The 26,751-nt window shown below is 53.7% G+C and overlaps 1 protein-coding gene across 6 annotated transcripts in view; it reads left to right on the top strand.

Annotated features, from left to right (window-relative positions):
• igf2bp2a (insulin-like growth factor 2 mRNA binding protein 2a) overlaps positions 1 to 26,751 on the top strand; it is a 209,393-nt gene that overhangs the window by 147,309 nt on the left and 35,333 nt on the right. For 3 of the 6 annotated variants that reach the window (XM_060827676.1, XM_060827673.1, XM_060827678.1), the window contains 4 exons: positions 7,134 to 7,253; positions 15,120 to 15,194; positions 19,482 to 19,613; positions 20,298 to 20,445. In XM_060827676.1, the coding sequence (XP_060683659.1) occupies positions 7,134 to 7,253; positions 15,120 to 15,194; positions 19,482 to 19,613; positions 20,298 to 20,445 (475 nt within the window). The remainder of the gene's footprint in view (positions 1 to 7,133; positions 7,254 to 15,119; positions 15,195 to 19,481; positions 19,614 to 20,297; positions 20,446 to 26,751) is intronic. The other 3 variants (XM_060827675.1, XM_060827674.1, XM_060827677.1) reach the window with 2 other exon arrangements.

Raw genomic sequence — 26,751 nt, 5'->3', positions numbered from 1 at the left:
TATTGTCGAGTCCAAGTCCTTCAAAGGGAAGGGTTGAGGCTGACAGTGGCATACTGCCAGCCCACTTACATTTGTGCTCGTAATGCTGTACCCCAGCCTGCACTAGTGCCCGTAATGCTGTACCCCAGCCTGCACTAGTGTCTGTAACGCTGTACCCCAGCCTGCACTAGTGCCTGTAATGCTGCACCCCAGCCTGCACTAGTGCCTGTAATGCTGTACCCCAGCCTGCACTAGTGCCTGTAATGCTGCACCCCAGCCTGCACTAGTGCCCGTAATGCTGTACCCCAGCCTGCACTAGTGCCCGTAATGCTGTACCCCTGCCTGCACTAGTGTCCGTACTGCTGTACCCCAGCCCGCACTAGTGCCTGTAATGCTGTACCCCAGCCTGCACTAGTGCCTGTAATGCTGTACCCCAGCCTGCACTAGTGCCCGTAATGCTGTACCCCAGCCCGCACTAGTGTCCGTACTGCTGTACCCCAGCCCGCACTAGTGTCTGTAATGCTGTACCCCAGCCCGCACTAGTGTCTGTAATGCTGTACCCCAGCCTGCACTAGTGCCTGTAATGCTGTACCCCAGCCCGCACTAGTGTCTGTAATGCTGTACCCCAGCCTGCACTAGTGCCTGTAATGCTGTACCCCAGCCTGCACTAGTGCCCGTAATGCTGTACCCCAGCCTGCACTAGTGCCCGTAATGCTGTACCCCAGCCCGCACTAGTGCCTGTAATGCTGTACCCCAGCCCGCACTAGTGCCTGTAATGCTGTACCCCAGCCCGCACTAGTGATCGTAATGCTGTACCCCAGCCTGCACTAGTGCCTGTAATGCTGTACACCTGCCCGCAATAGTGTCTGTAATGCTGTACCCCAGCCTGCACTAGTGTCCGTAATGCTGTGCCCCAGCCCGCACTAGTGCCTGTAATGCTGTACCCCAGCCCGCACTAGTGGCTGTAATGCTGTACCCCAGCCCGCACTAGTGCCTGTAATGCTGTACCCCAGCCTGCACTAGTGCCCGTAATGCTGTACCCCAGCCCGCACTAGTGCCCGTAATGCTGTACCCCAGCCTGCACTAGTGCCCGTAATGCTGTACCCCAGCCTGCACTAGTGCCTGTAATGCTGTACCCCAACCTGCACTAGTGCCCGTAATGCTGTACCCCAGCCTGCACTAGTGCCCGTAATGCTGTACCCCAGCCTGCACTAGTGCCCGTAATGCTGTACCCCAACCTGCACTAGTGCCCGTAATGCTGTACCCCAGCCTGCACTAGTGCCCGTAATGCTGTACCCCAGCCCGCAATAGTGTCTGTAATGCTGTACCCCAGCCCGCACTAGTGTCTGTAATGCTGCACCCTAGCCTGCACTAGTGCCCGTAATGCTGCGCCCCAGCCTGCACTAGTGTCCGTAATGCTGTACCCCAGCCCGCACTAGTGTCCGTACTGCTGTACCCCAGCCCGCACTAGTGTCCGTACTGCTGTACCCCAGCCCGCACTAGTACCCGTAATGCTGTACCCCAGCCCGCACTAGTGCCCCGTAATGCTGTACCCCAGCCTGCACTAGTGCCTGTAATGCTGTACCCTAGCCTGCACTAGTGCCTGTAGTGTTGTACCCCAGCCCGCGCTAGTGCCTGTAATGTCCAACCCTGTATTAGTGCTCTTAATGTTGTACCAAATCCTGCACTGGTGTCCATTATGCTGTGCCCATCATCTGTATTAAGAGTCTGTAATACTGTGTCCTGGACTGTATTAGTGCCTTTCTTGCTGTCCTAGTTTAGTGCCGCAAGCCTGCACTTGAGCCCTTTAATGCTGTACCTCAGATTGCCTTAGTAGTAGTACCTGACCTGCATTAATGCCGCCTTGCTGGCATTTCGCTGTTTCCCACTCTGCACCATGTCTGTAATACAGTGCCATAGTCTGCATTAGAGCTCATAATACTGAATTAGTGTCCGTAATGTCACACAGTCATAGCGATGTACAGGATGGAAACAGACCCTTCAGCCCGACCCGTCCATGCCGACCAGATATCCTAACCCAATCTAGTCCATCCTGCCAGCACCCGGCCCATAGCCCTCCAAACCTTTCCTATTCATATACCCATCCAAATGCCTCTTAAATGTTGCAATTGTACCAGCCTCCACCACTTCCTCTGGCAGCTCATTCCATACACGTACCACCCTCTGCATGAAAACGTTGCCCCTTAGGTCTCTTTTATATCTTTCCCCTCTCACCCTAAACCTATGCTCTCTACCAAAGCTCTAGGGAAAACAGCCCCAGCCTGTTCAGCCTCTCCCTGTAGCTCAAATCCTCCAACCCTGGCAACATCCTTGTAAATCTTTTCTGAACCTTTTCAAGTTTCACAACATCTTTCCGATAGGAAGGAGACCAGAATTGCGCACAATATTCCAACAGTGGCCTAACCAATGTCCTGTACAGCTGCAACATGACCTCCCAACTCCTGTACTCAATACTCTGGCCAGTAAAGGAAAGGAAAACATACATTAGTGCCTGTAATAGTGTGCTGGAATTGCATTATTCCCCTTAATGTTGTGGTGAAAGTTAGAGCTGCAGATAAGAGTCAAGATGAGAGTGGTGCTGGAAAAGCACAGCAGGTCAGGCAGCATCCGAGGAGCCGGAATATCGACGTTTCTGGGCAAAACGTTGATGTTCCTGCTCCTCGGATGCTGCCTGAGCTGCTGTGCTTTTCCAGCACCACTCTCATCTTGACCTTTAAGGTTGTGCCCTAGCCTGCATCGTTGTCCATAACGCTGGAACCCAGTCTGCACTCATGCCTGTCTTGCTCTGCCCTGCGTTGCATTTCTGCTTGTGCTGCTGTGCCCAGCCTGCATTATACCCTTAATGCTCTGCCCAACACTGCCTGAGTGTCCGACAGTCTGCGTCAGCGCTCTGGAGGGGGCTGGGCTGAACTCCCGTTTACTGCTTCAGGATGTCTCAGCACTGGATTAACTGCTCACAGTGTGTCTGCTTTAGACCCCAGCTGGAGGTAACAGAAATGCTGTGCATTTAGATTAGATTACTTACAGTGTGGAAACAGGCCCTTCGGCCCAACAAGTCCACACCGAACCGCCGAAGCGCACCCACCCAGACCCCATTCCTCTACATTGATCCCTGCACCTAACACCATGGGCAATTTAGCATGGTCAATTCACCTAACCTGCACATCTTTGGACTGTGGGAGGAAACCGAAGCGCCTGGAGGAAACCCACGCAGACACGGGGAGAATGTGCAAACTCCACACAGACGGTTACCTGAGGCGGGAATTGAACTCGGGTCTCTGGTGCTGTGAGGCAGCAGTGCTAACCACTGCGCCGCCCACTTCCTGCTGTGTGAGTTCCTGGAGATTTCAGAGGTTAACGGCCTTACTCTGGCCTTGTGTTGTGTGGTTGCTGCCCTGGAAGTAGTTGTTGATGAACTGGGCCAACACCTTTAGCTCCACTTCCTTCGGGGGGGGGGGGGGAGGGGGAGAACTGAACTGTGAAACCCCCCTTGCCCTTCTGTTGTTTGTTGGCCCTAGCCTCTCCGATCTATAGTCAGTGTTACCTGTGATTGGTGAGATGGAAGTCTCCTTTCTCGGTCAGATGTGAGCGGACAGCTCCTGCAGAGTGTCTAGTGCAGGGAAACAAAAGCAGTAAAGCAATGAGCTAACTGAGAGCAACTCTGAGCACAAAACCGGGAAAACATTACTGTGTTTCTAACACCATGCTACCCCTGACCTGGGAGTGTTTGAAGAGAATTGTGGAGAGGGAGCTTTGCTATGAATCTGACCTTGTGATGCATCTCCTGGGAGTGTTTCATGGGGACAATATACAATAGAGGGAGCATGACTCTGTAGCTAATCCAATAATTCAGTTCTGTACTTGGCTTGCCAGTGCTCGATAAGGATTATGGAGAGAGGGCTTTGCTCTGTATTTGCACTTTGCAGTACCTGGGGAGTCATTGTTGGGGACAGTATAGAGGCAGCCTTACTCTGTACTTATTTTGTGTGGTACCTGACCTGGAGTAATTGTTGGGGACAGTGTAAAGGGAGCTTTCCTCTGAATATAACCCTGAGGTGTGTCTGACTTGAAGCATTTGACGGGGACAGTACAGAAGGAGCTTTAGTCTACATCGTACCCTGCGCTGCTCCTCTCCTGGGAGTGTTTGATGGAAACAGTGTCGAGCGACATTTACATACAAGAGTAGAGGGAGCTTTCCTCTGTACCTAACCCTGTGCTTTCCTGTCCTGGCAAAGTGGTTGATAGGGGACAGTGTAGAGGAAGTTTTTCTTTCAGTTTGAAAGAGTAGAGGCAGCTTAGCTGTATATCTAACCCCATACTGTACCTGTACTCGGAGTGTTTGATAGGGACAGTGTAGAAAGACTTTGGTTTTAAAAGAGTCGACATACATTGCTTTCATTTTCAAATAGTACAGGAGGCTTAATTCTGTATCCAATCCCGTGCTGTAGCTGTCCTGGGAGTGTTTGTGGGAGATGGTGCAGAGGGAGCTTTACTTTGTATCTCTCCCTGTGATATATCGGTCCTGAGAATGTTTGACAGGGACACAGTGGAGGCACCCTTACTCTGTCCTCACACTGTGCAGTATCTGTCCTGGGAGTAACAGTTGGGGACAGTGTGGAGGGAGGTTTTCTCTGAATCGGAGTCTCTGCTGTATCCGTTGTGAGAGTGTTTGATGTGGACCTTTCCTCTTTTTGTAACCCCCTGCTGGTTCAGCAGTGGGTTGTTTTCTCCCCTCCCCCACCCCCACCCTCCTCTCATTTATCTCTCCACCCTTCAGGCTCTCTGCCTGTATTCCTGACGAAGGGCTTTTGCCCGAAACGTCGATTTTCCTGCTCCTCGGATGCTGCCTGACCTGCTGTGCTTTTCCAGCACTACTCTGATCTAGACTCTGGTTTCCAGCATCTGCAGCCCTTGCCTTTACCCTGTTTAACCCCATCAGTTCCATGCTTGACCCTCTGAAGGAGTGACTCCTCTCATTCCGCCCCCCCCCCCCCCCCCCCCCCCCCATTCTGCCTCCACATCCCTGCACATTGGTTCTGTGCAGAAAGTAGAGTGTTTCACAGCACAGAATGAGGCCACTCTGCCTGTTGTACCTGTGCTGGCTGGAAAATGGGCCACCCACCTGATCCCATTTTCCAACAATTGCTTCTTAGGTTTGCAGGATTTGAATGAATTGAGAGTTTTGGCTTCGACTACTCTATCCTGACTCTGCATTACAAATCTAATCCCCATCTTCCCTCTAATTCCTCTTCCCAGTCACTGCTAAGGTAAATAGGCCCATGTCCGCCATTTTAACCAAGCCCATCACACCTTGTATACCTTAAACAAATCCCCTCTCAGCCTCCTCAGTTCCAAGGGGAACTTCCCCCAGTCTATCCAAGCTTTTCTCTTCCTGTACAGTCGTGCGACATCCTTTAAAACCCAAGCTTTGAGGAGGGGTCACTGGACCTGAAATGTTGACTCTTGACAATGTGCTGAGCTTCTCCAGCAGTTTCAGTTTTTTGATCCTTGTAAATGTCCTCTGTTCCCACTCCCATGCGATAAACGTCCTTTCTGTCATGGGGTCAGGTTTACCCCATTTCCCCTCACTTGCCGCACGGGCCTTTGCAGATTGGTCCTTTCCAGTGTTTGCACAGCATTTCCAACTGTGCAGGTGACGTTGTCATAGCTCACCGAGGAGAAAAAAAACCACACACACGCACACGCACACACACACACACAGGCACACACACAAAGATACAGGCGCACACACACACACAGGCACAGACACAGGCACCCACACACAGACACAGACACACACACAATATATTCTCTGATTTACGGCTGTGTGTCCCTCAGACCACTGCCATCCCAGAGTGTGCTGTGGCCTCATGATGGGGTCTTGGTGGTTAGCTGCTCCATAGTGTGTGTGTGTGTGTCTGTGTGTGTGTGTGTCTGTGTGTGTCTGTGTGTGTGTGTCTGAGTGTGTGTGTGTGTGTGTGTCTGTGTGTGTCCGTCCCAATGCAATGCTGTGGGTTACAGTCTCACTCTGAGTTCACAGATTTGTCACAGTGCAGAAGGAGGCCATTCAGCCCATCCTGCCTACACTGGTTCTATTATCTGGTGCTATTAGTGCTACCTATTACCTCCAGCCTTTTCCCCATCCAATGCCTCAATTGAAGCTGCCTCCCAACACATTTCCAAGCAGTACATTCCATGCCTTAATTACTCGCCTTGAGTAAAAGTATTTTCTCAAATGCCCTTGCTTCATTTGCTTTAAATCTATGCTCTCTCGTTCTCATTCCTTTCCCGAGTGGGAACGGCCTCTCCCTATAATACTCTATCCAAGCTGATGATGATTTTTGAAAACCTCTACGACCCCTCCTCTTGGCTGCCTTCTCCCCAGGGTGAATACTCCCAACGTGTTCAATCCCCGTCCTCATAACTGAACTTTCTCAAACCTGGAACTTGCCTTGTAAACCACTTCTGCACATCTGCCCTACAGAATGGCACAAAGAGGTCTAACAAGGGTCTTTGGACAAGTTCAACCTCCCCTCCTTTTGTTCTTGTACACTACGCCCCTCTTAATAAAGGCTGAGGAGACTGTGTGCATTATTAACTGCTGTCTCCGACTGTCCTGCCACCCTCATAGCCAATGAACACCTCTGCTCCTGCAGCCCTGTTAGAATTGTCCCCCCCTGTTTTGTATTGTCTTTCAACGTGAATCACCCTCCTGCTTTGCACCGGACCTCCTGTGGCCACTCTGTCAGTCGGTCAGTTCCAGCTGATATCCCCACTTCGACAAGCGGGGAGCCCCGGGAGAAAGAAACCTGTTTGGTTCAATTTGGATATGAATCAGGGAGAGAGGCGTCGACTTAAAGTAGCTCAGCCCCCTCCCCAGCTTTCATTTCTCCGAGGTGGGGAGGTGCAGGGCTGTGGGGGTGGGGAAGGTGGGCAGATTTTCCTTGGTCGATCTGGGAGGCACAAGCTACCGAACTGGTTCGACCACCACCGCTTCCAACTCGGACAGTTCACGCTGTCCTCCTGTTTTTTTGAGGGATTCCGACTGTGTGTTTTTGTTCTGTTGTTGTTGATTTTATTTTCTCTCCCCGCTCCACCCTTCCCTGACACTGATCGGTCGTCATCCTTCCCAGCAGACATCAGAGCAGGAGGTCGTCCACTTGTTCATCCCGACCCAAGCCGTGGGGGCCATCATCGGGAAGAAAGGTCAGCAAATCAAGCAGCTGTCCAAGTTCGCTGGGGCCTCGATCAAGGTAGGTGTCTCTGAAAACCAGTGGCCCTTTGCTTTGATGGGTCCCTGTCACACCCTTCCACTCCCCACCACACTAGAGGCTGGTGAAAATGGCCCCCATGCACTGATTTACTGAAGAAGAACACAAATTTTCGGTGGACAGAGCAACCGCCAGCAGGCACGTAGCAATTTAAAAGCAGCATTAACCACCGCCCCAGTTTTAGCTACACCAAATGTTCTGAAACCCTTCGAAGTTGCAGTTGATGTGAGCGGTATAGGGCTTGGAGGTGGACTGCTACAGGAAGGTACCGATGGAATTTAACAGCCTGCTTCTCGATCCAACTTAACTCATCACCCACCTGAGCCCATCGAAACGCAATTATTGTTTGCTACTGGCCTTACAACATTTTAATGTTTTATGTGACAGACAATGGGGGGAGTGGGGAGAGGACAGGGTCTTTTTATTCACTATTCTCCCCCACCCTGTCCAGCCCTCAGCGTCACTGGTGACAATAGACCAGTGATGGACCGAGTCAGCCCCGGTGTTTGTGATCGGTATGGCCGCTGATGACCATTGTGCCTCACTGACGGCTGCAGTTGAGAGGATGGAAAGATTTGAAGGGCAGTGGAGTGACACAGACCCAAGCCCTCCCCCCCCCCCCCCCCCCCCCCCGCCCCCCCAGCAGAAGACTACAATGCAGAGAGTGAGGGGAACCTCAGCTGCTACTTTCAAGATGGTGGTGGGTGGCCTCTAAAAAGGGCGTGGAATGGAAACAGTTCAGTAGGGAATTGAGGAACATCCATTATTTGAGTAGGTAGCAGGCTTGATGGGCCGAATGGCCAATTCCCGTTCCCACTGAGGAACAGGCTGGCTTCATCCTCAACAAAATGGGACAGCTCTCCTGATTCAATTCTCAGGCCTCAGTGATTGTCACTGATGCCACTGCCTGTCTCTAATTTCCTACGGGAATCTGGTAGGGGCCTACCTTCTTGAACCACGATGGCTCCTTCCTCAGAGTGAGAACGACACTGCCCCCTACCACTGGATTGTGACTGCCAAGGCACTCACTCACTGCCTTGTTCGTCGCCGGCCAATCCAAAGGATTTACCGATGATTAATCGCTCTGGTTAGCTGCACCCCATTAAAGTCCCGGAGTGGGGCTTGAATCCAGGGCTCCTGACCCACAAACCAAGCGAGCTCCTCTTTAACCTTCACTTTCCCCCCCTGGTATGTCCCACCCATTCTGCTGTAGCGGAGCTAAACGATTCTGTTAGAATCACAGAATTCCCCGCAGTGTGAAAGCAAGCCATTCGGCCCATCGAGTCCACACCAATCCTCTGAAGAGCATCCCACTCAGACCCACTCCCCACCCTATCCCCGTTAAACCTGCATTTCCCATGGCTAATCCACCTCGCCTGCACACCCCTGGGCTCAGTGGGCAGTTTAGCATGACCAATCCGCCTGACGTGCACATCTTTGGAGTGTAGGAGGAAAACGGAGCACCCGGAGGAAACCCAGGCAGGCACGGGGAGAATGTCTCTGTCGAGTTTGTATAGTCACCTGAGGGTGGAATCGAACCAAGGTCCCTGGTGCTGAGAGACTAGCCACTAATGGCACGCTGTGAACAGGATTCACTAGAAGCTAGGGCACATTGGTCATGCATAGACATTCGGCCCAACTGGGTCTGCGCAGACTCCATACTAACCCCCTCTCGCCTTCATTGAACCAGTTAATCCCTATGGGCATATCTTGCTGCAACTCTCTCCCTCATGAGCTTCCCCATGGCGGCACGGTGGCTCAGTGGTTAGCACTGCTGCCTCACAGCACCAGGGTCCCAGGTTCGGTTCCACCCTCGGGCGACTGTCTGTGTGGAGTTTGCACATTCTCCCCGTGTTTGCGTGGATTTCCTCCCATAATCCAAAAGATGTGCTGGCTAGGTGAATTGGCCATGCTCAATTGCCCATTGTGTTCAGTTAGGTAGATTAGTCAGGGGTAAATGTTGGGGAATGGGTCTGGGTGGGTTACTCTTCGGGGGGTCGGTGTGGACTGGTTGGGCCTAATGGCCTGTTTCCGCACTTAGGCAAACTATGATCTAACAGAGTTAGGCCAGAGCCAGCCGAGAGCATAACAAGGACAGGTTGGAGAGACTGAGCTCGTGTGCCCTTGCATTCAGGCAACTGAATGGTGATCGAAATCCTGTTGTAAACCCACGTTCACTACCATCTGGATGCGCGAGAGTAGCAGATACATAGGAACGTCACCAGCTGCAAGCTCCCCTCCAAGCCACTCCCCATCCTGACTTGGAAATGTATTGCCATTTTTTAATTGGAATTCCCTCCCTAACGGCATTGTGGGTCCACCTACCGTACAGGGAGCGCAATGTCTCAACAGGTCAGCTTATCACCACCTTCTCAAAGGGGCAACTAGGGACCGGAAATAAATGCTAGCCCAGCCAGTGACGACCACATCCCGTGAACAAATGTTTTAAAAATGTGGATTTGATAGGGTTTAAAAAAAACACCTGATATGAATTTGGGGAAACAGATTTTGCCACACACATCTAGAACTGGCTACCAAGAAATCTGTGAACTCTTGGATCAGTTCACCAGACTGAGATTGATTAGGGATGTAGAACAAAACAGGTAAATGGAGTCACAGTGCAGAGAGGTCATGATCTAATCAAACGGCCTGATTGTGTTCCTGAATGTTTGTTTATATTTGAAGGAGAACACAGACCAGAGTCAGGGACCTTGCCCTCAGATGGGACTGGGTCAGCGGCCTGTTCAGCAGCTGTTGTTACCGATTGTGTGGTGTGACTGTACTCTGCGTGTTGTCAGTGCACTGTTCCCTGAATGCCGGCCGTTCGCTGGCCTTTATCGATGTAAAAGAGAGCGAGTCCTGGTGGCAATCCTTTGGCCACATTTTGAACCTGCAACCTTGATTGAGATTCACAGACCCCTTTTGAAATGAAAGGAGCCAGGGCTGAGAGACAGATGGATTTTAGCAAGGCAGAGCTTGTGGATGGTTAGGAGCACAGGCCCATTATTCAATATCTGTGATAGGGCAGTGACTGGGGCCTGGGAGTCCAGGCCCATGCATCAGTGTCTGTGGTACGGGCGTGATTGAGGCCTAGGAACCCAGGCCCATGCATCAGTATCCGTGGTAAGGGGGTTACTGGGGCCTAGGAGCCCAGGCCCATGCATCAGTGTCTGTCGTAGGGACGTGACTGGGGCCTAGGAGCCCAGGTCCATGCATCAGTGTCTGTCGTAGGGACGTGACTGGGGCCTAGGAGCCCAGGCCCATGCATCAGTGTCTGTCGTAGGGACGTGACTGGGGCCTAGGAGCCCAGGCCCATGCATCAATGTCCGTAGCAGAGAAGTGACTGGGGCCTAGCAGCCCAGGTCCATGCATCAGTGTCTATAGTAGAGAAGTGACTGGGGCCTAGCAGCCCAGGTCCATGCATCAGTGTCTGTGGTAAGGGAGTGACTGGGGCCTAGCAGCCCAGACCCATGCATCAGTGTCTGTGGTAAGGGAGTGACTGGGGCCTAGCAGCCCAGGTCCATGCATCAGTGTCTGTGGTAAGGGAGTGACTAGGGCCTAGCAGCCCAGACCCATGTAGCAGTGTCTGTGGTGTGTTGGCAGGAGGGGTATTTGCCAAATGGCAGCAAAAGGTTTCTGGTTCTCTGATCATTCGGTTTCTTTTGCTGCACTCCACTTAGGAATTCCAGCCTTTGAGCGACAATCCCTGAAGGTCACAGCCAGCTGTTTGGTCATTGGGTATGGGATGTGTTTTTCTGAATCAGTGACTTTGGTGTGGGCAGCAGTATAAGGGCTGTACGGTATTGTGTGGGAGGTTTCTCTAGCACACCCCTGCATACAGCCTGCCTTTCGCCTCGGCAGAGGGCTGCATTTCTTGTTGTTGTGTGAACTGCCTTTTGCAGTTTGAGAGATGTGGTGGGTGGTGGGGGTGGGGGTGGGGAGGTTCGGGCTGTGGGGGAGAGAGTTTTGTCTTGACTGTGCTTGGTGACTAGCTCTCTGTTATACCAGCGTGTTGATGGAGGGCATGACAAACACTGTGTGTGTGGCGACTGCTTTGTCAGGAAGCCTTGCTGTCGGACCTCCCAGTGTGGCTAATTTAAAAGCTGGGGTGGGGCTGTGTGTGGGGGGTGGGGTCTGTGGGATGAGCCTGAGGCAGGATCCACACACAGCTCAAAAACAAAGTGCTGCCTGTGTGTGTGTGTGTGTGTGTGTGTGTGTGTTTTCTCCCCCTCCTCCCAGGCCACAATTAAAGCACAGTGTGTGTTCCCCCTCTCATTCTGTGCCCAGACTTTGAATATCCCACTTCCAGAGTCTCCCAAAGAGACGAGTTTATCCGATGATCGGTCTCTGAATGTTGACCGGGGAGGTGGGTGGGTGGGTGCGGGCATGTTTTTCAGATGTGGTGGTGACGGTGGTGGTGGTGGTGGTGGGGAGGGGTTGGGGGTTGAGTAGGGATCCAGTGATTCTCTTAAATTTGCAGAGAGAATCCCTAATGTTAATTTAAAGATGCTGCCCTTTGTTCTGGTGAAGGAAGTGGCCATTTACGTGTGTGTGTGTGTGTGTGTGTGTGTGTGTGTTTGTTTTGTTGGGGTGAGGGGTTTGTACTTGACTCTGGCTGGTCTCTGGGCTGTGAGAGCTCCCTGCACTGTCCCTGGTGCTGTGAGGCAGCTGTTCTCACCACTGAGCCACCGTCTCACCACTGAGTTAGGATCAGCAGGAGCCTGTTCTACCTCTCGAGCTTGTTTACCCAGTCTCCCTAATCTGCGGCCTACCTCCAAATGGCCGCATCCCTTCATGGTTTTCATTATCACGACCTTGATGAGCTTAGTTTCAACATTTACAATGAGTCCAGTACCCACCACCATTTCAAGCAACAAATACCCTGAAATGTTAGAGGTGGACCCTAATATCTCTCCTCTAAGGGCTGGCTCTCATTTATAAATTTTGCCCCCCCCCCCACCCCCAGTCTTACTAAATTAAAACTGTTTCCCCCCCCCCATCCACTTTCTCTCTGCTTCCCTTCAAATCACCCTTCGCTGTTTAAAATCTGGGCAGTACAAACACTGTTTTGTGTCAATTCTATTTGCTGTTTTTTTCTGTTAAGTCTGGGTTGATTTGGATGTAATAGGGTGAGGTGGTGAGCACATTGGCTACAGTTATGGTCTAACTGTGGTTTTGGATTGCCTACTCCTCCCCCTCTCAAGCCCCCTTGATATGAAGATCAGCATTCCAATAAAGCCTTTCTTGCTCATTTTCCGAAATGGTCCAGTAACATTTGACGTTTGACCGTGGGGTATTTTCCCAGCCTCACAGTGGTTAGCACTGCTGCCTCCCCAGCGCCAGGGTCCCAGGTTCAATTCCCGTCTCGGGCAACTGTCTGTGTGGAGTTTGCACATTCTCCCCGTGTCTCCGGTTTCCTCCCACAGTCACAGGTTCGGTGAATTGGCCGAGTTAAATTGCCCGTAGTGTTAAGTACATTAGTCAGAGGTAAATATAGGGGAATGGGTCTGGGTGGGTTGTGCTTTGGAGGGTCGGTGTGGACTTGTTGGGCCGAAGGGCCTGTTTCCACACTGTAGGGAATCTAATCTAAAATAATCTAATTCCTGCCTCCTCCAGAATAAATATCTTCCTAACATTGTGCAGTTTTGCCCATTTATATAATGGATGGGAATGGGACTGAAGATAGGATTGGTTAAATATATTAACTGGACTGCAGATGTCCCACAGTCTTTACGAATCGATCAGTGCCTTCTTTGTCATTTTATCTCACTTCCCGCAATCCTACGTTGGTTCCTCTATTTTGTGTTGTCAGCAGTTCTTTTTTAATATGTAGCTTTCCATCCCAGTCTGTAGTTCCTTGTTAAATAAAGAGGAAGTATTCAAGGATGAATCCTTGCAGGGCACCCCTTCCCCCAGCAGGGCACCCCTTCCCCCAGCCTGGTGCCCCTCTGTCTGTAATCCCGACTCACTCTCTGCTGCTGTTCCACAGTTTTAGAAACTGGTCAGTAACTCTCGCATCATTTCCATTGTTTTGGACTTTGATATACAATCTCTTAGGGCAGGTTTTCTCACCTGCTTTCTGGAGGCCCGGTAAATAACATGCTCAGGAATTTGCCTGTTCTTTACTCATAGAGTCATGGAGATGTACAGCACGGAAACAGGCCCTTCGGTCCAACCTGTCCATGCCGACCAGATAATCTAAATTAATCTAGTCCCATTTGCCAGTATCTGGCCCATATCCCTCTAAACCTTGATGTCCCCACCCAAATGCCTTTTAAAAGTTGCAATTGTACCAGCCTCCGCCACTTTCTCAGGCAGCTCATTCCATACACGTACCACCCTCTGTGTGGAAAAAGTTGCCCCTTAGGTCCCTTTTAAATCCTTCCCCTCTCACCTTAAACCGAAGCCCTCTAGTTTAGTTGGACTCCCTCACCCTGGGAAAAAGACCTTGTCTATTCACCCTAGCCACATCCCACTTACTGCCTGAAGAAACAAGTAATGATTGATCCGAGTCCATCAGACTCTGTTTACCAATCCGCAGAAAATGTTTCGGGTCCTGTCACCCATCTACCCTCAACGAAGAAGCCTGACCCTAGTCATTCCCAACCTCCGGTATTAAGCCAACCGGTCGATTGACTTTCTGTTTCTCTTTTCAAACCTTTTTTTTTTAAATAGTGGGCTGGCACACACAATTCCCCAGTTTAAAGGAATTGTTTTCCTGAATCAAGATGAATTTGGAAGGTTAAGGTTAGGACAGCTTCAATATTTTCACCTGTTTCCTTCAAAACACAATGATGGTCTGGGGATTTGCCACTTTTAGCTCACTCTGATGTTCATACTGATAAACCCACAGCTCTCACTTGGAATCTCCAGCAGCGAATCTCTTCCTGTCCGAGTGATGAAGCAAGGGTGATGTGGGAAGTGAATAGTTAGGCCCTGGGATGTGGTGGAGGCAGGTTCGGTTAAAGCTTCCAAGAGGCCGCTGTTTAGAGTAGAATAGTGTGCAGGGATATGCGGCAAAGGCAGGGGATTGGCGTTAGATAACAGAGCTGGTGCCGGCACGATGGGCTGAATGGCCTCCTCTGCACTGTACTAATTCTCGACAGTGAATACTGACACCAAGTATCAATCCAATTCCTTATTTTTCTCATCATGATCATTTCAAGCGACCCACGCTGCTCTCCCCCCTCCCCCTCCTCTTTGTTGGCTAGTTAGCAGTTAGACCTCTTCCCCCTGTGAGGCGTCAACTTTCTCGGCCACATCAGTATCGAACCTCTCCCCATTTTTCTTTTCCTTAGCATTTAACCAATGGCTCCACTGTGAAAGATCTCTGCTCCATCCCATTCACGTTGAACTAGACTGTATCGTCGAGGAGGAGAGTGGGTGGTCTACTTAGAGCCACGCTCCATTGCAGAAGGCTTTGGACTGACAGTCTCTGAAGGGCGGGCCAAATGGCCTGTTTGCTGGTGTTCCAGTGTGCCTCGGGAACTGGCCTTTCCCCACGTCAGTGTGCCAACTGGCATTGCTCCTCCCACATCTTCCAGTCGGTCACTCGCTGCCTCTTAGGTCCACAGTCCAATAGTCCTGTCCACTCACTGCGCATTGAGGGATCGACGTGGGGGAGCTCACTCATGCTTATGGATGAAGACAGGTCTTGGTACGGGCCCAAAGTGGCCCACCCTCTTTCCAACGCCCTCCAACCCCATTCCTCCCTGTGCCCCCATCCAGGAAACACTGGCTTCAACTTCAGTTTCCTTCGTTCACCTGTCTGAGAGCTTTGGGTGGGTGGGTGCTCGAGCGGATGTCAGAGACTGACCCTCATCTTCTCTGGATGGGTTTCAAACGCAGATCGCTCCTCCCGAGGGACCCGAGGCGAATGAGAGGATGGTGATTATCACTGGCTCACCAGAGGCACAGTTTAAGGTGAGTCAGCCAACACCAAATTAATCAGCCGCGGTAAGGTGGGGGGTGTGAGCGATCGTGACCCTGGGGGGGGCTGGGGAGTGCTCTCAGTGGGTGTCCTTCAGGGAGGGGGGAGGTGGGATTGTCCCTTGGGGAGGGGAGAGTGTTCCTCGGGGAAGGGGTAGGGGGATTGTCCCTTGGGGAGGAGGAAGTGTTCTTCAGGGAAGGGGTAGGTGGGATTGTCCCTTGGGGAGGGGAGAGTGTTCCTTGGGGGTGGGGAGGCGTCTATCTCTCAGGGAGGTGTGGAGTGTTCCTCGGGGACAGTTTTTGGAGGGGGAGGGGGGTGCCACCCCTCAGGGAAGGTGCTGCCCCCCCAGACGGTGAGGGAGGTGGGGGATGACCTAAGTTGTGGGGGCGTATCCAGCAGTGAGTGGTTTTGGCGGGGGGGGGGGGGGGGGGGGGGGGGGGAGGTGAAGGCAGTGACACAGAGCCAGGCGATGTTCTGGGGATCAAATCTCATCGCAGCAGGTCGTGGGATTTGAATTGATGAGAGTGAGGGAATTAAAGGTCTAATTGTGGTGAACACTTGTCAGGCGCAGATGACTGTCTTTATGAGGGAAGCCTTACCTGGCCTAGCCTCCACGTGACTCCAGCCCCACAGCAATGCTGCTGGCTCAGCACTGCCTTCGGAGATGACCCAGTAAGCCACGGGGTTGCAGCTGGGGGGCAGCTGGGGGTGGGCTGTGGGGGGGGGGGGGCAAGAGAGATGGTCCTCTTTAGACTTGAATATAAAGGGGCGTGACTTAAAGGCTTGCCAGTCAAGACGAAAACAGGCAGCAAGGAGGATAACCACAGACTGGTCAGGTGGGCAGAGGTGTGGCAAATGGAACATACGGTGATTAATATGGGGGGGTTCACAAGGCAAAGGCATATGAGATCATATCGAGAGGCGTACAGGAACCTCCAAATGAATATCCACGAATCCCTGAATGTGTCGGAGCAGGCTGAGATGGTGGTCCATGAGACAGAGGAGCAGGGGGAGGCCATTCAGCCCATCCAGCCTGCTCCACCCTTCAGTGTGATCATGGCCGGCCTGATGATCCTTCTCTCCACTTTGCTGCGTTTTCCCCAGAACCCTCCCATTTCTCTCAGCCTTGAATCAGGTGTACCCGAGGACTCTGTGGGAAGCTAGAGAAGTGATTGCTGGGCCTCTTGCTGAGGTATTTGTATCATCGATGGTCGCAGGTGAGGTGCCGGAAGGCTGGAGGTTCACTAACGTGGTGCCACTGTTTAAGAAAGGACAAGCCAGGGAACTGTAGGCCAGTGAGCCTGACCTCGGTGGTGGGCAAGTTGTTGGAGGGAACCCTGAGGGACAGGATGTACATGTATTTGGAAAGGCAAGGACTGATTCGGGATAATAAATATGGCTTTGTGCGTGGGAAATCATGTCTCACAAACTTGATTGAGTTTTTCGAGGAAGTAACAATGAGGATTGATGAGGGCAGAGCAGTAGATGTGATCTATATGGACTTCAGTAAGGCGTTCGACAAGGTTCCCCAGGGAAGACTGGTTAGCAAGGTTAGATCTCATGGAATACAGGGAGAACTAGCCATCTGGATAAAGAACTGGCTCAAAGGTAGAAGACAGAGGGTGGTGGTGGAGGGTTGTTTTTCAGACTGGTGGCCTGTGACCAGTGGAGTGCCACAAAGATGGGTCCTCTACTTTTTCTCATTTATATAAATGATTTGTATACGAGCATAAGAGATACAGTTAGTAAGTTTGCAGATGACACCAAAATTGGAGGTGTAGTGGACAGCGAAGAAGATTACCTCAGATTACAACAGGATCTGGACCAGATGGGCCAATGGGCTGAGAAGTGGCAGATGGAGTTTAATTCAGATAAATGCGAGGTGCTGCATTTTGGGAAAGCAAATCTTAGCAGGACTTATACACTTAATGGTAAGGTCCTGGGGAGTGTTGCTGAACAAAGAGACCTTGGAGTGCAGGTTCACAGCTCCTTGAAAGTGGAATCGCAGGTAGATAGGATAGTGAAGGCGGCTTTCCTTCATTGGTCAGAGTATTGAGTACAGGAGTTGGGAGGTCATGTTGAGGCTGTACAGGACATTGGTTAGGCCACTGTTGGAATATTGTGCGCAATTCTGGTCTCCTTCCTATCGGAAAGATGTTTTGAACTCGAAAGGGTTCAGAAAAGATTTACAAGGATGTTGCCAGGGTTGGAGGATTTGAGCTATAGGGAGAGGCCGAACAGGCTGGGGCTGTTTTCCCTGGAGCGTCGGAGGCTGAGGGGTGACCTTATAGAGGTTTACAAAATTATGAGGGGCATGGATAGGATAAATAGACAAAGTCTTTTCCCTGGGGAGGGCATAGGTTTAGGGTGAGAGGGGAAAGATATAAAAGAGACCTAAGGAGCAACTTTTTCACCCAGAGGGTGGTACGTGTATGGAATGAGCTGCCAGAGGAAGTGGTGGAGGCTGGTACAGTTGCACCATTTAAGGGGCTTTTGGATGGGTATATGAATAGGAAGAGTTTGGAGGGATTTCAGGATGAATGCAGTTACACTGCAGGAGGGCCCAGAGAGGATTTATCTGGATATTGCCAGGGTGAAAACTGTACAGGTGAGGGAGATTGGAAATACCCAGGGCTGAGGCAAGATTTAATGGAGGGACCCAGACTGAGTGTTTTAAAGAGGTCATTGAACAGTGTATCTCCGTGTAAGGCAAACGAGTGGAAGGACTGAAGGGAGTCGAGAAATATTCTTCCCCCAGAGGATGGTGGGTGGTGGGAAGTCACTGTCCCAAAGAGCGTCCTACTTCAAGGACAGCAATTTCTGGAGGACATTGGAGACCACGCGCTCAACACTGCCCCCCAGTGCACATGCTCAACACTGCCCCCCAGTGCACATGCTCAACACTGCCCCCCAGTGCCCGCGCTCAACACTGCCCCCCAGTGCCCGCGCTCAACACTGCGCCCCCAGTGCCCGCGCTCAACACTGCGCCCCCAGTGCCCGCGCTCAACACTGCGCCCCCAGTGCCCGCGCTCAACACTGCGCCCCCAGTGCCCGCGCTCAACACTGCCCCCCCAGTGCCCGCGCTCAACACTGCCCCCCCAGTGCCCGCGCTCAACACTGCCCTGCATCATCCTCCACCATTGCCCCCACCTACAGTCAGACCCCATTGCCAGAGATGTATTTCCCTCCCCAGCCCAATCTGCCCTCTGCGGAGAGTATTCCTTCTGCGACTCCATCGTTAGGTCCATGACCCCCGCCCCCCCCCCTTACCCCCCCCCCCCCACCCCTAACACCTTGCCTTGCCACCACATGAGGTATAAAACCTGCACCCCCAGCTCCCCCCTCAGCTCCATCCAAGGCCCCAAAGGCTCCTTCCACATCTGCCAGTGATATTCCTGCACCTCCAAACAGCTCATCTATTGTTTCGCTGCACTGGATGTGGTCTCCTCTACGTTGGGGAGACGGGACGCCAACTCATGGAACGTTGTAGGGAACATTCCTGGGACACACCGCCCTGTGATCGACCACTCCAACCTCCCCTTCCCATTCCACCCAGGACATCCAAGTCCTGGGCCGCCTCCACCGCCAAATCCAGGCCATCGGAGGAAGAACGCCTCATCTCCTGCCTTGGGACCCTCCGACCACACCGGATCAATGTGGATTTCACCAGTTTCCTCATCTCCCACCCCCCCTCATCGCAGATCCAACCTTCCAACTTGAATTGTCCCACCTATCCGCTCCTCCCTCCACTCTGACCTATCACCACCTGCATCTACTTATCGCCTTCCCTGCTGCCTTCCCCCTCCCAGCCCCACACCCCTCTCCTATTTATCTCTCAGCCCCTCGGATGCTGCCTGACCTGTTGTGCTTTTCCGGGCAACGCGCTCTCGACTCCAGCATCTGCAGCCCTCACGTTCTCCCGGACTGACTCTGTGAACGTTTCGATCTCTCGTTCACACATTCGGTCTTTGCTCTCTCTTGTCAAGTCTGTACATTTTTAACCGTCTGCCCCTTCACGGCTGTGACCGAGAGTCTCGGGACAGACTGCACTGTAATGTTGAATGCCTTCTGTTTGAACATGGAAATAGGCCATTCAGCCCTGCCCCTTGTGCTTCGGTGAGATGTGGCTGTACTCCACCTGTCCTTGTCAATCAGAGCTCTGTACGTAAAGCCTCCTCACCGGCGCTGGCTGTTCCTCATGCCCTCTGGCCTGTCTGAAGGGAATTCATCTCTGTCTGCTTCACGCCACCTTGGTGTTTTGTTGACCTTTCTGGTTTCAGGCTCAAGGCCGGATCTACAGCAAGCTGAAGGAGGAGAACTTCTTCAGTCCCAAGGAAGAGGTCAAACTGGAGGCGAACATCAAAGTTCCAGCTTCCGCAGCCGGCCGGGTCATCGGGAAAGGAGGCAAGACGGTGAGTGGGTGGGTGGGTGACCGTCCTGACCCCTGTGTGACTGAGGTGGGCGGAGGGTTAGTGCTGAGTTCCCTCGGTCGAGCCCATCCCCTCCCTCCACTAGCTCACAGGTCACTCATCGCCCCACGTGCCTCCAGCCCCCCCCCCCGGGCAGTGCATTCCACAGCTTCCCCCCTCGCCAGGATCGGTGGGTTAAGTCGCCCTCTTGACCGAAGGGGTCAAACAGACCAGAGGCCTGTTCCCCGCCAGACAACAGGCACATCCTGCCCTCTTGTGGCCACCTGGCCTCATTGCGGATTCGCGTTCCATCAGCGTTCCTGGGACCATCCTGGGTTCACCCGGAGAGATACAGGGGGGTCCGTTCACAATCCCCACCTTGACCGTAAGGCGAAGCTCACCCTGGGTCGGGGGAAGGGGACTGGCACGTTCTCAATATTGTCCTCGAGAGCTGTTGGCTGTGGGGGGGTCAACCGAGAGGTTAGCTGCCCCTCCCTGACCTTGCTGTCCCCTGACCACCGTCCCCGATACCCAGTACATCCCCAGCAATCCCCCCACCCCACTGAGGGGCCCTCCCTTTGGGCCCCTTCCTTGCTGGTAACCCACCCCCTGCCCTAAATGCAGAGAGAGCTGCTGGCCGGAGCCAGGGTCCCTTTCCTCACCCCGGCCTTCCTTTCCCGCCTGCAGGTGAACGAGCTGCAGAACATCACGAGTGCCGAGGTGATCGTGCCCCGGGATCAAACGCCAGACGACAACGATGAGGTCATCGTGAAGATCATCGGCCATTTCTTTGCCAGCCAGGTAGACCGCCCGGCGCCGTCGGCCACCCGCACGGGCAAGTGTACGGGCTGTGCCTGGCAGTGGGCAAACATGCTCAGTGCGGTGGGCTACACCGAGAGGGACGGGGGGAGGGGGGATAGTACAGCCAGGACCAGGCTTCACACACTTCGATACAACCAAGGCGAGGGCAATTGCAACGTTTAAGAGGCATTTGGATGGGGACATGAAGAGGAAGGGTTTTGGAGGGATATGGGCCGGGTGCTGGCAGGTGGGACTAGATTGGGTCGGGATATCTGGTCAGCATGGACAGGTTGGACCGAAGGGTCTGTTTCCATGCTGTACATCTCTATGACTCTGTATAAGTTACAGATTTCCTAACCTGGTCGTCACTGTTTCAGTAAAACCCTTTATGTCAATGTGAGGTACGACAAAATCTTAACTTAATGCAGACCATCATCAAATAACTAAAGAGAATTAATACACAGGATTTCATTTCCCTGTGAGACGGTCAGTGCGGTGGGGTGGTGTGTGGTCTCACTGTGACGGTCAGTGGGGTGGTGTGGTGTGTGGTGACACTGTGACGGTCAGTGCCATGGGGTGGTGTGTGGTTACACTGTGACGGTCAGTGCCATGGGGTGGTGTGTGGCTACACTGTGACGGTCAGTGCGGTGGTGTCGTGTGTGGTTACACTGTGATGGTCAGTGCCATGGGGTGGTGTGTGGTTACACTGTGACGGTCAGTGCGGTGGGGTGGTGTGTGGTTACACTGTGACGGTCGGTGCCATGGGGTGGTGTGTGGTTCCACTGTGATGGTCAGTGCCATGGGGTGGTGTGTGGCTACACTGTGATGGTCAGTGCGGTATGGTGGTGTTTGGTTACACTGTGACGGTCAGTGCGGTGGTGTGGTGTGTGGTTACACTGTGACGGTCAGTGCCGTGGGTTGGAGTGTGGTTACACTGTGACGGTCAGTGCCATGGGGTGGTGTGTGGCTACAGGGTAATGGTTAGTGCGGTGGGGTGGTGTGTGGTTACACTGTGACGGTCAGTGCGGTGGTGTCGTGTGTGGTTACACTGTGGCGGTCAGTGCGGTGGGGTGGTGTGTGGTTACACTGTGACGGTCAGTGCCATGGGATGGTGTGTGGTTCCACTGTGACGGTCAGTGCGGTGGGGTAGTGTGTGGCTACACTGTAACGGTCAGTGCCGTGGGGTGGTGTTTGGTTACGTTGTGATGGTCAGTGCCATGGTGTCGTGTGTGGTTACACTGTGACGGTCAGTGCCATGGTGTCGTGTGTGGTTACACTGTGACGGTCAGTGCCATGGGGTGGTGTGTGGTTACACTGTGACGGTCAGTGCGGTGGTGTCATGTGTGGTTACACTATGACGGTCAGTGCCGTGGGGTGGGCTATGGTTACACTGTGACGGTCTGTGCCGTGGGGTGGTATGTGGTTACACTGTGACGGTCAGTGCCATGGGGTGGTGTGTGGCAACACTGTGACGGTCAGTGCAATGGGGTGGTGTGTGCTTACACTGTGACGGTCAGTGCGGTGGTGTCGTGTGTGGTTACACTGTGACGGTCAGTGCCATGGTGTCGTGTGTGGTTACACTGTGGCGGTCAGTGCCATGGGGTGATGTGTGGTTACACTGTGGCGGTCAGTGCCATGGGGTGATGTGTGGTTACACTGTGACGGTCAGTGCCATGGGGTGGTGTGTGGCAACACAGTGACGGTCAGTGCAATGGGGTGGTGTGTGGTTACACTGTGACGGTTAGTGCGGTGGTGTCGTGTGTGGTTACACTGTGACGGTCTGTGCCATGGGGTGGTGTGTGGTTACACTGTGGCGGTCAGTGCGGTGGGGTGGTGTGTGGTTCCACTGTGATAGTCAGTGCGGTGGGGTGGTGTGTGGTTACACTGTGACAGTCAGTGCCATGGGGTAGTGTGTGGTTACACTGTGACGGTCAGTGCGGTGGGGTGGTGTGTGGTTACACTGTGACGGTCAGTGCCATGCGGTGTTGTGTGGTTACACTGTGACGGTCTGTGCCATGGGGTGGTGTGTGGTTACGCTGTGGCGGTCAGTCCGGTGGGATGGTGTGTGGTTACACTGTGACGGTCAGTGCGGTGGGATGGTGTGTGGTTACACTGTGACGGTCAGTGCGGTGTGGTGGTGTGTGGTTACCCTGTGACGGTCAGTGCGGTGGGATGGTGTGTGGTTACACAGTGACGGTCAGTGCGGTGGGGTGGGGTGTGGTTACACTGTGACGGTCAGTGCGGTGGAGTGGTGTGGTTCCACTGTGATGGTCAGTGCGGTGGGATGGTGTGTGGTTAAACTGTGACGGTCAGTGTGGTGGGATGGTGTGTGGTTACACTGTGACGGTCAATGCCATGGGGTGGTGTGTGGCTATACTGTGACGGTCTGTGGAGTGGGGTGAGGTGTGGTTACACTATGACGGTCAGTGCCATGGGGTGGTGTGTGGTTACACTGTGAGGGTCAGTGCGGTGGGGTGGTGTGTGGTTACACTGTGACGGTCAGTGCCATGGGGTGGTGTGTGGTTACACTGTGACGGTCAGTGCCATGGGGTGGTGTGTGGTTACACTGTGAGGGTCAGTGCGGTGGGGTGGTGTGCGGCTACACTGTGATGGTCAGTGCGGTGGGGTGGTGTGTGGTTTTGGTGTGACGGTCAGTGCGGTGTGGTGGTGTGTGGTTACACTGTGACGGTCAGTGCGCTGGGGCTGTGTGTGGTTACACTGTGACGGTCAGTGCCATGGGGTGGTGTGTGGTTACACTGTGACGGTCAGTGCAGTGGGGAAGTGTGTGGTTACACTGTGACGGTCAGTGCGGTGGGGTGGTGTGTGGTTACACTGTGACGGTCAGTGCGGTGGTGTCATGTGTGGTTACACTATGACGGTCAGTGCCGTGGGGTGGGCTATGGTTACACTGTGACGGTCTGTGCCGTGGGGTGGTATGTGGTTACACTGTGACGGTCAGTGCAATGAGGTGGTGTGTGCTTACACTGTGACGGTCAGTGCGGTGGGGTGGTGTGTGGTTACACTGTGACGGTCAGTGCCATGGGCTGGTGTGTGGTTACACTGTGACGGTCAGTGCCATGGTGTCGTGTGTGGTTACACTGTGGCGGTCAGTGCCATGGGGTGATGTGTGGTTACACTGTGACGGTCAGTGCCATGGGGTGGTGTGTGGCAACACAGTGACGGTCAGTGCAATGGGGTGGTGTGTGGTTACACTGTGACGGTCAGTGCGGTGGTGTCGTGTGTGGTTACACTGTGACGGTCTGTGCCATGGGGTAGTGTGTGGTTACACTGTGACGGTCAGTGCGGTGGGGTGGTGTGTGGTTACACTGTGACGGTCAGTGCCATGCGGTGTTGTGTGGTTACACTGTGACGGTCTGTGCCATGGGGTGGTGTGTGGTTACGCTGTGGCGGTCAGTCCGGTGGGGTGGTGTGTGGTTACACTGTGACGGTCAGTGCGGTGGGATGGTGTGTGGTTACACTGTGACGGTCAGTGCGGTGTGGTGGTGTGTGGTTACACTGTGACGGTCAGTGCGGTGTGGTGGTGTGTGGTTACCCTGTGACGGTCAGTGCGGTGGGGTGGGGTGGGGTGTGGTTACACAGTGACGGTCAGTGCGGTGGGGTGGGGTGTGGTTACACAGTGACGGTCAGTGCGGTGGGGTGGTGTGGTTCCACTGTGATGGTCAGTGCGGTGGGGTGGGGTGTGGTTACACAGTGACGGTCAGTGCGGTGGGGTGGGGTGTGGTTACATTGTGACGGTCAGTGCGGTGGAGTGGTGTGGTTCCACTGTGATGGTCAGTGCGGTGGGATGGTGTGTGGTTAAACTGTGACGGTCAGTGTGGTGGGATGGTGTGTGGTTACACTGTGATGGTCAATGCCATGGGGTGGTGTGTGGCTATACTGTGACGGTCTGTGGAGTGGGGTGAGGTGTGGTTACACTATGACGGTCAGTTCCAATGGGTGGTGTGTGGTTACACTGTGACGGTCAGTGCCATGGGGTGGTGTGTGGTTACACTGTGAGGGTCAGTGCGGTGGGGTGGTGTGTGGTTACACTGTGACGGTCAGTGCCATGGGGTGGTGTGTGGTTACACTGTGACGGTCAGTGCCATGGGGTGGTGTGTGGTTACACTGTGAGGGTCAGTGCGGTGGGGTGGTGTGCGGCTACACTGTGATGGTCAGTGCGGTGGGGTGGTGTGTGGTTTTGATGTGACGGTCAGTGCGGTGTGGTGGTGTGTGGTTACACTGTGACGGTCAGTGCGGTGTGGTGGTGTGTGGTTACACTGTGACGGTCAGTGCGCTGGGGCTGTGTGTGGTTACACTGTGACGGTCAGTGCAGTGGGGAAGTGTGTGGTTACACTGTGACGGTCAGTGCGGTGGGGTGGTGTGTGGTTACACTGACGGTCTGTGCGGTGGTGTCGTGTGTGGTTACACTGTGACGGTCAGTGCCGTGGGGTGGTATGTGGTTACACTGTGACTGTCAGTGCCATGGGGTGGTATGTGGTTACACTGTGACGGTCAGTGCGGTGGGGTGGTGTGTGGTTACACTGTGACGGTCAGTGCCATGGGCTGGTGTGTGGTTACACTGTGACGGTCAGTGCCATGGGTTGGTGTTTGGTTACACTGTGGCGGTCAGTGCCATGGGGTGGTGTGTGGTTACACTGCGACGGTCAGTGCGGTGGGGTGGTGTGTGGTTACACTGTGACGGTCAGTGCGGTGGGGTGGTGTGTGGTTACACTGTGACGGTCAGTGCCATGGGTTGGTGTTTGGTTACACTGTGACGGTCAGTGCCATGGGGTGGTGTGTGGTTACACTGCGACGGTCAGTGCCATGGGGTGGTGTGCGGCTACACTATGACGGTCAGTGCGGTGAGGTGGTGTGTGGTTACACTGTGACGGTCAGTGGAGTTGGGTGGTGTGTGGGTACAGTATGACGGTCAGTGCCATGGGGTGGTGTGTGGTTACACTGTGATGGTCAGTGCGGTGGGGTGGTGTAGTTTCACTGTGACATTCAGTGCGGTGTGGTGGTTACACTGTGACGGTCAGTGCCATGGGGTCGTGTGTGGTTACACTGTGGCGGTCCGTGCGGTGGTGTGCTGTGTGTGTCTGGTTACACTGTGACGGTCAGTGCGCTGGTGTCGTGTGTGGTTACACTGTGATGGTCAGTGTGGTGGGGTGGTGTGTGGTTACACTGTGCCGGTCAGTGCGGTGGGGTGGTGTGTGGTTACACTGTGACAGTCAGTGCGGTGGGGTGGTGTGTGGTTACACTGTGCCGGTCAGTGCGGTGGGGTGGTGTGTGGTTACACTGTGCCGGTCAGTGCGGTGGGGTGGTGTGTGGTTACACTGTGACGGTCAGTGCGCTGGTGTCGTGTGTGGTTACACTGTGACGGCCAGTGCCATGGGGTGGTGTGTGGCTACACTGTGACGGTCAGTGCCGTGGTGTTGTGTTGTTACACTGTGACGGTCAGTGTGGTGGGGTGGTGTGCGGTGTCGCTGTGGCGGTTACTGCCATGGGGTGGTGTGTGGTTACACTGTGACTGTCAGTGCCATGGGGTGGTATGTGGTTACACTGTGACGGTCAGTGCGGTGGGGTGGTGTGTGGTTACACTGTGACTGTCAGTGCCATGGGGTGGTATGTGGTTACACTGTGATGGTCAGTGCGGTGGGGTGGTGTGTGGTTACACTGTGACCGTCAGTGCCATGGGCTGGTGTGTGGTTACACTGTGACGGTCAGTGCCATGCAGTGTTGTGTGGTTACACTGTGACAGTCTGTGCCATGGGGTGGTGTGTGGTTACGCTGTGGCGGTCAGTCCGGTGGGGTGGTGTGTGGTTACTCTGTGGCGGTCAGTGCGGTGGGATGGTGTGTGGTTACACTGTGACGGTCAGTGCGGTGTGGTGGTGTGTGGTTACACTGTGACGGTCAGTGCAGTGTGGTGGTGTGTGGTTACACTGTGACTGTCAGTGCCGTGGGATGGTGTGTGGTTACACTGTGACAGTCAGTGCCGTGGGGTGGTCTGTGGTTCCACTGTGACGGTCAGTGCGGTGGGGTGGGGTGTGGTTACACAGTGACGGTCAGTGCCATGGGGTGGTGTGTGGTTACACTGTGACGGTCGGTGCGGTGGTGTTGTGTGTGGTTACACTGTGACGGTCGGTGCGGTGTGGTGGTGTGTGGTTACCCTGTGACGGTCAGTGCCGTGGGATGGTGTGTGGTTACACTGTGACGGTCTGTGCCGTGGGATGGTGTGTGGTTACACTGTGACGGTCAATGCCATGGGGTGGTGTGTGGCTACACTGTGACGGTCTGTGGAGTGGGGTGGTGTGTGCTTACACTGTGACGGTCAGTGTGG

Source organism: Hemiscyllium ocellatum, chromosome 7 (genome assembly GCF_020745735.1).
Source record: "Hemiscyllium ocellatum isolate sHemOce1 chromosome 7, sHemOce1.pat.X.cur, whole genome shotgun sequence".
In the NCBI taxonomy this organism is placed as follows: domain Eukaryota; kingdom Metazoa; phylum Chordata; class Chondrichthyes; order Orectolobiformes; family Hemiscylliidae; genus Hemiscyllium; species Hemiscyllium ocellatum.
This window is presented reverse-complemented; position numbering and strand designations above follow the sequence as displayed.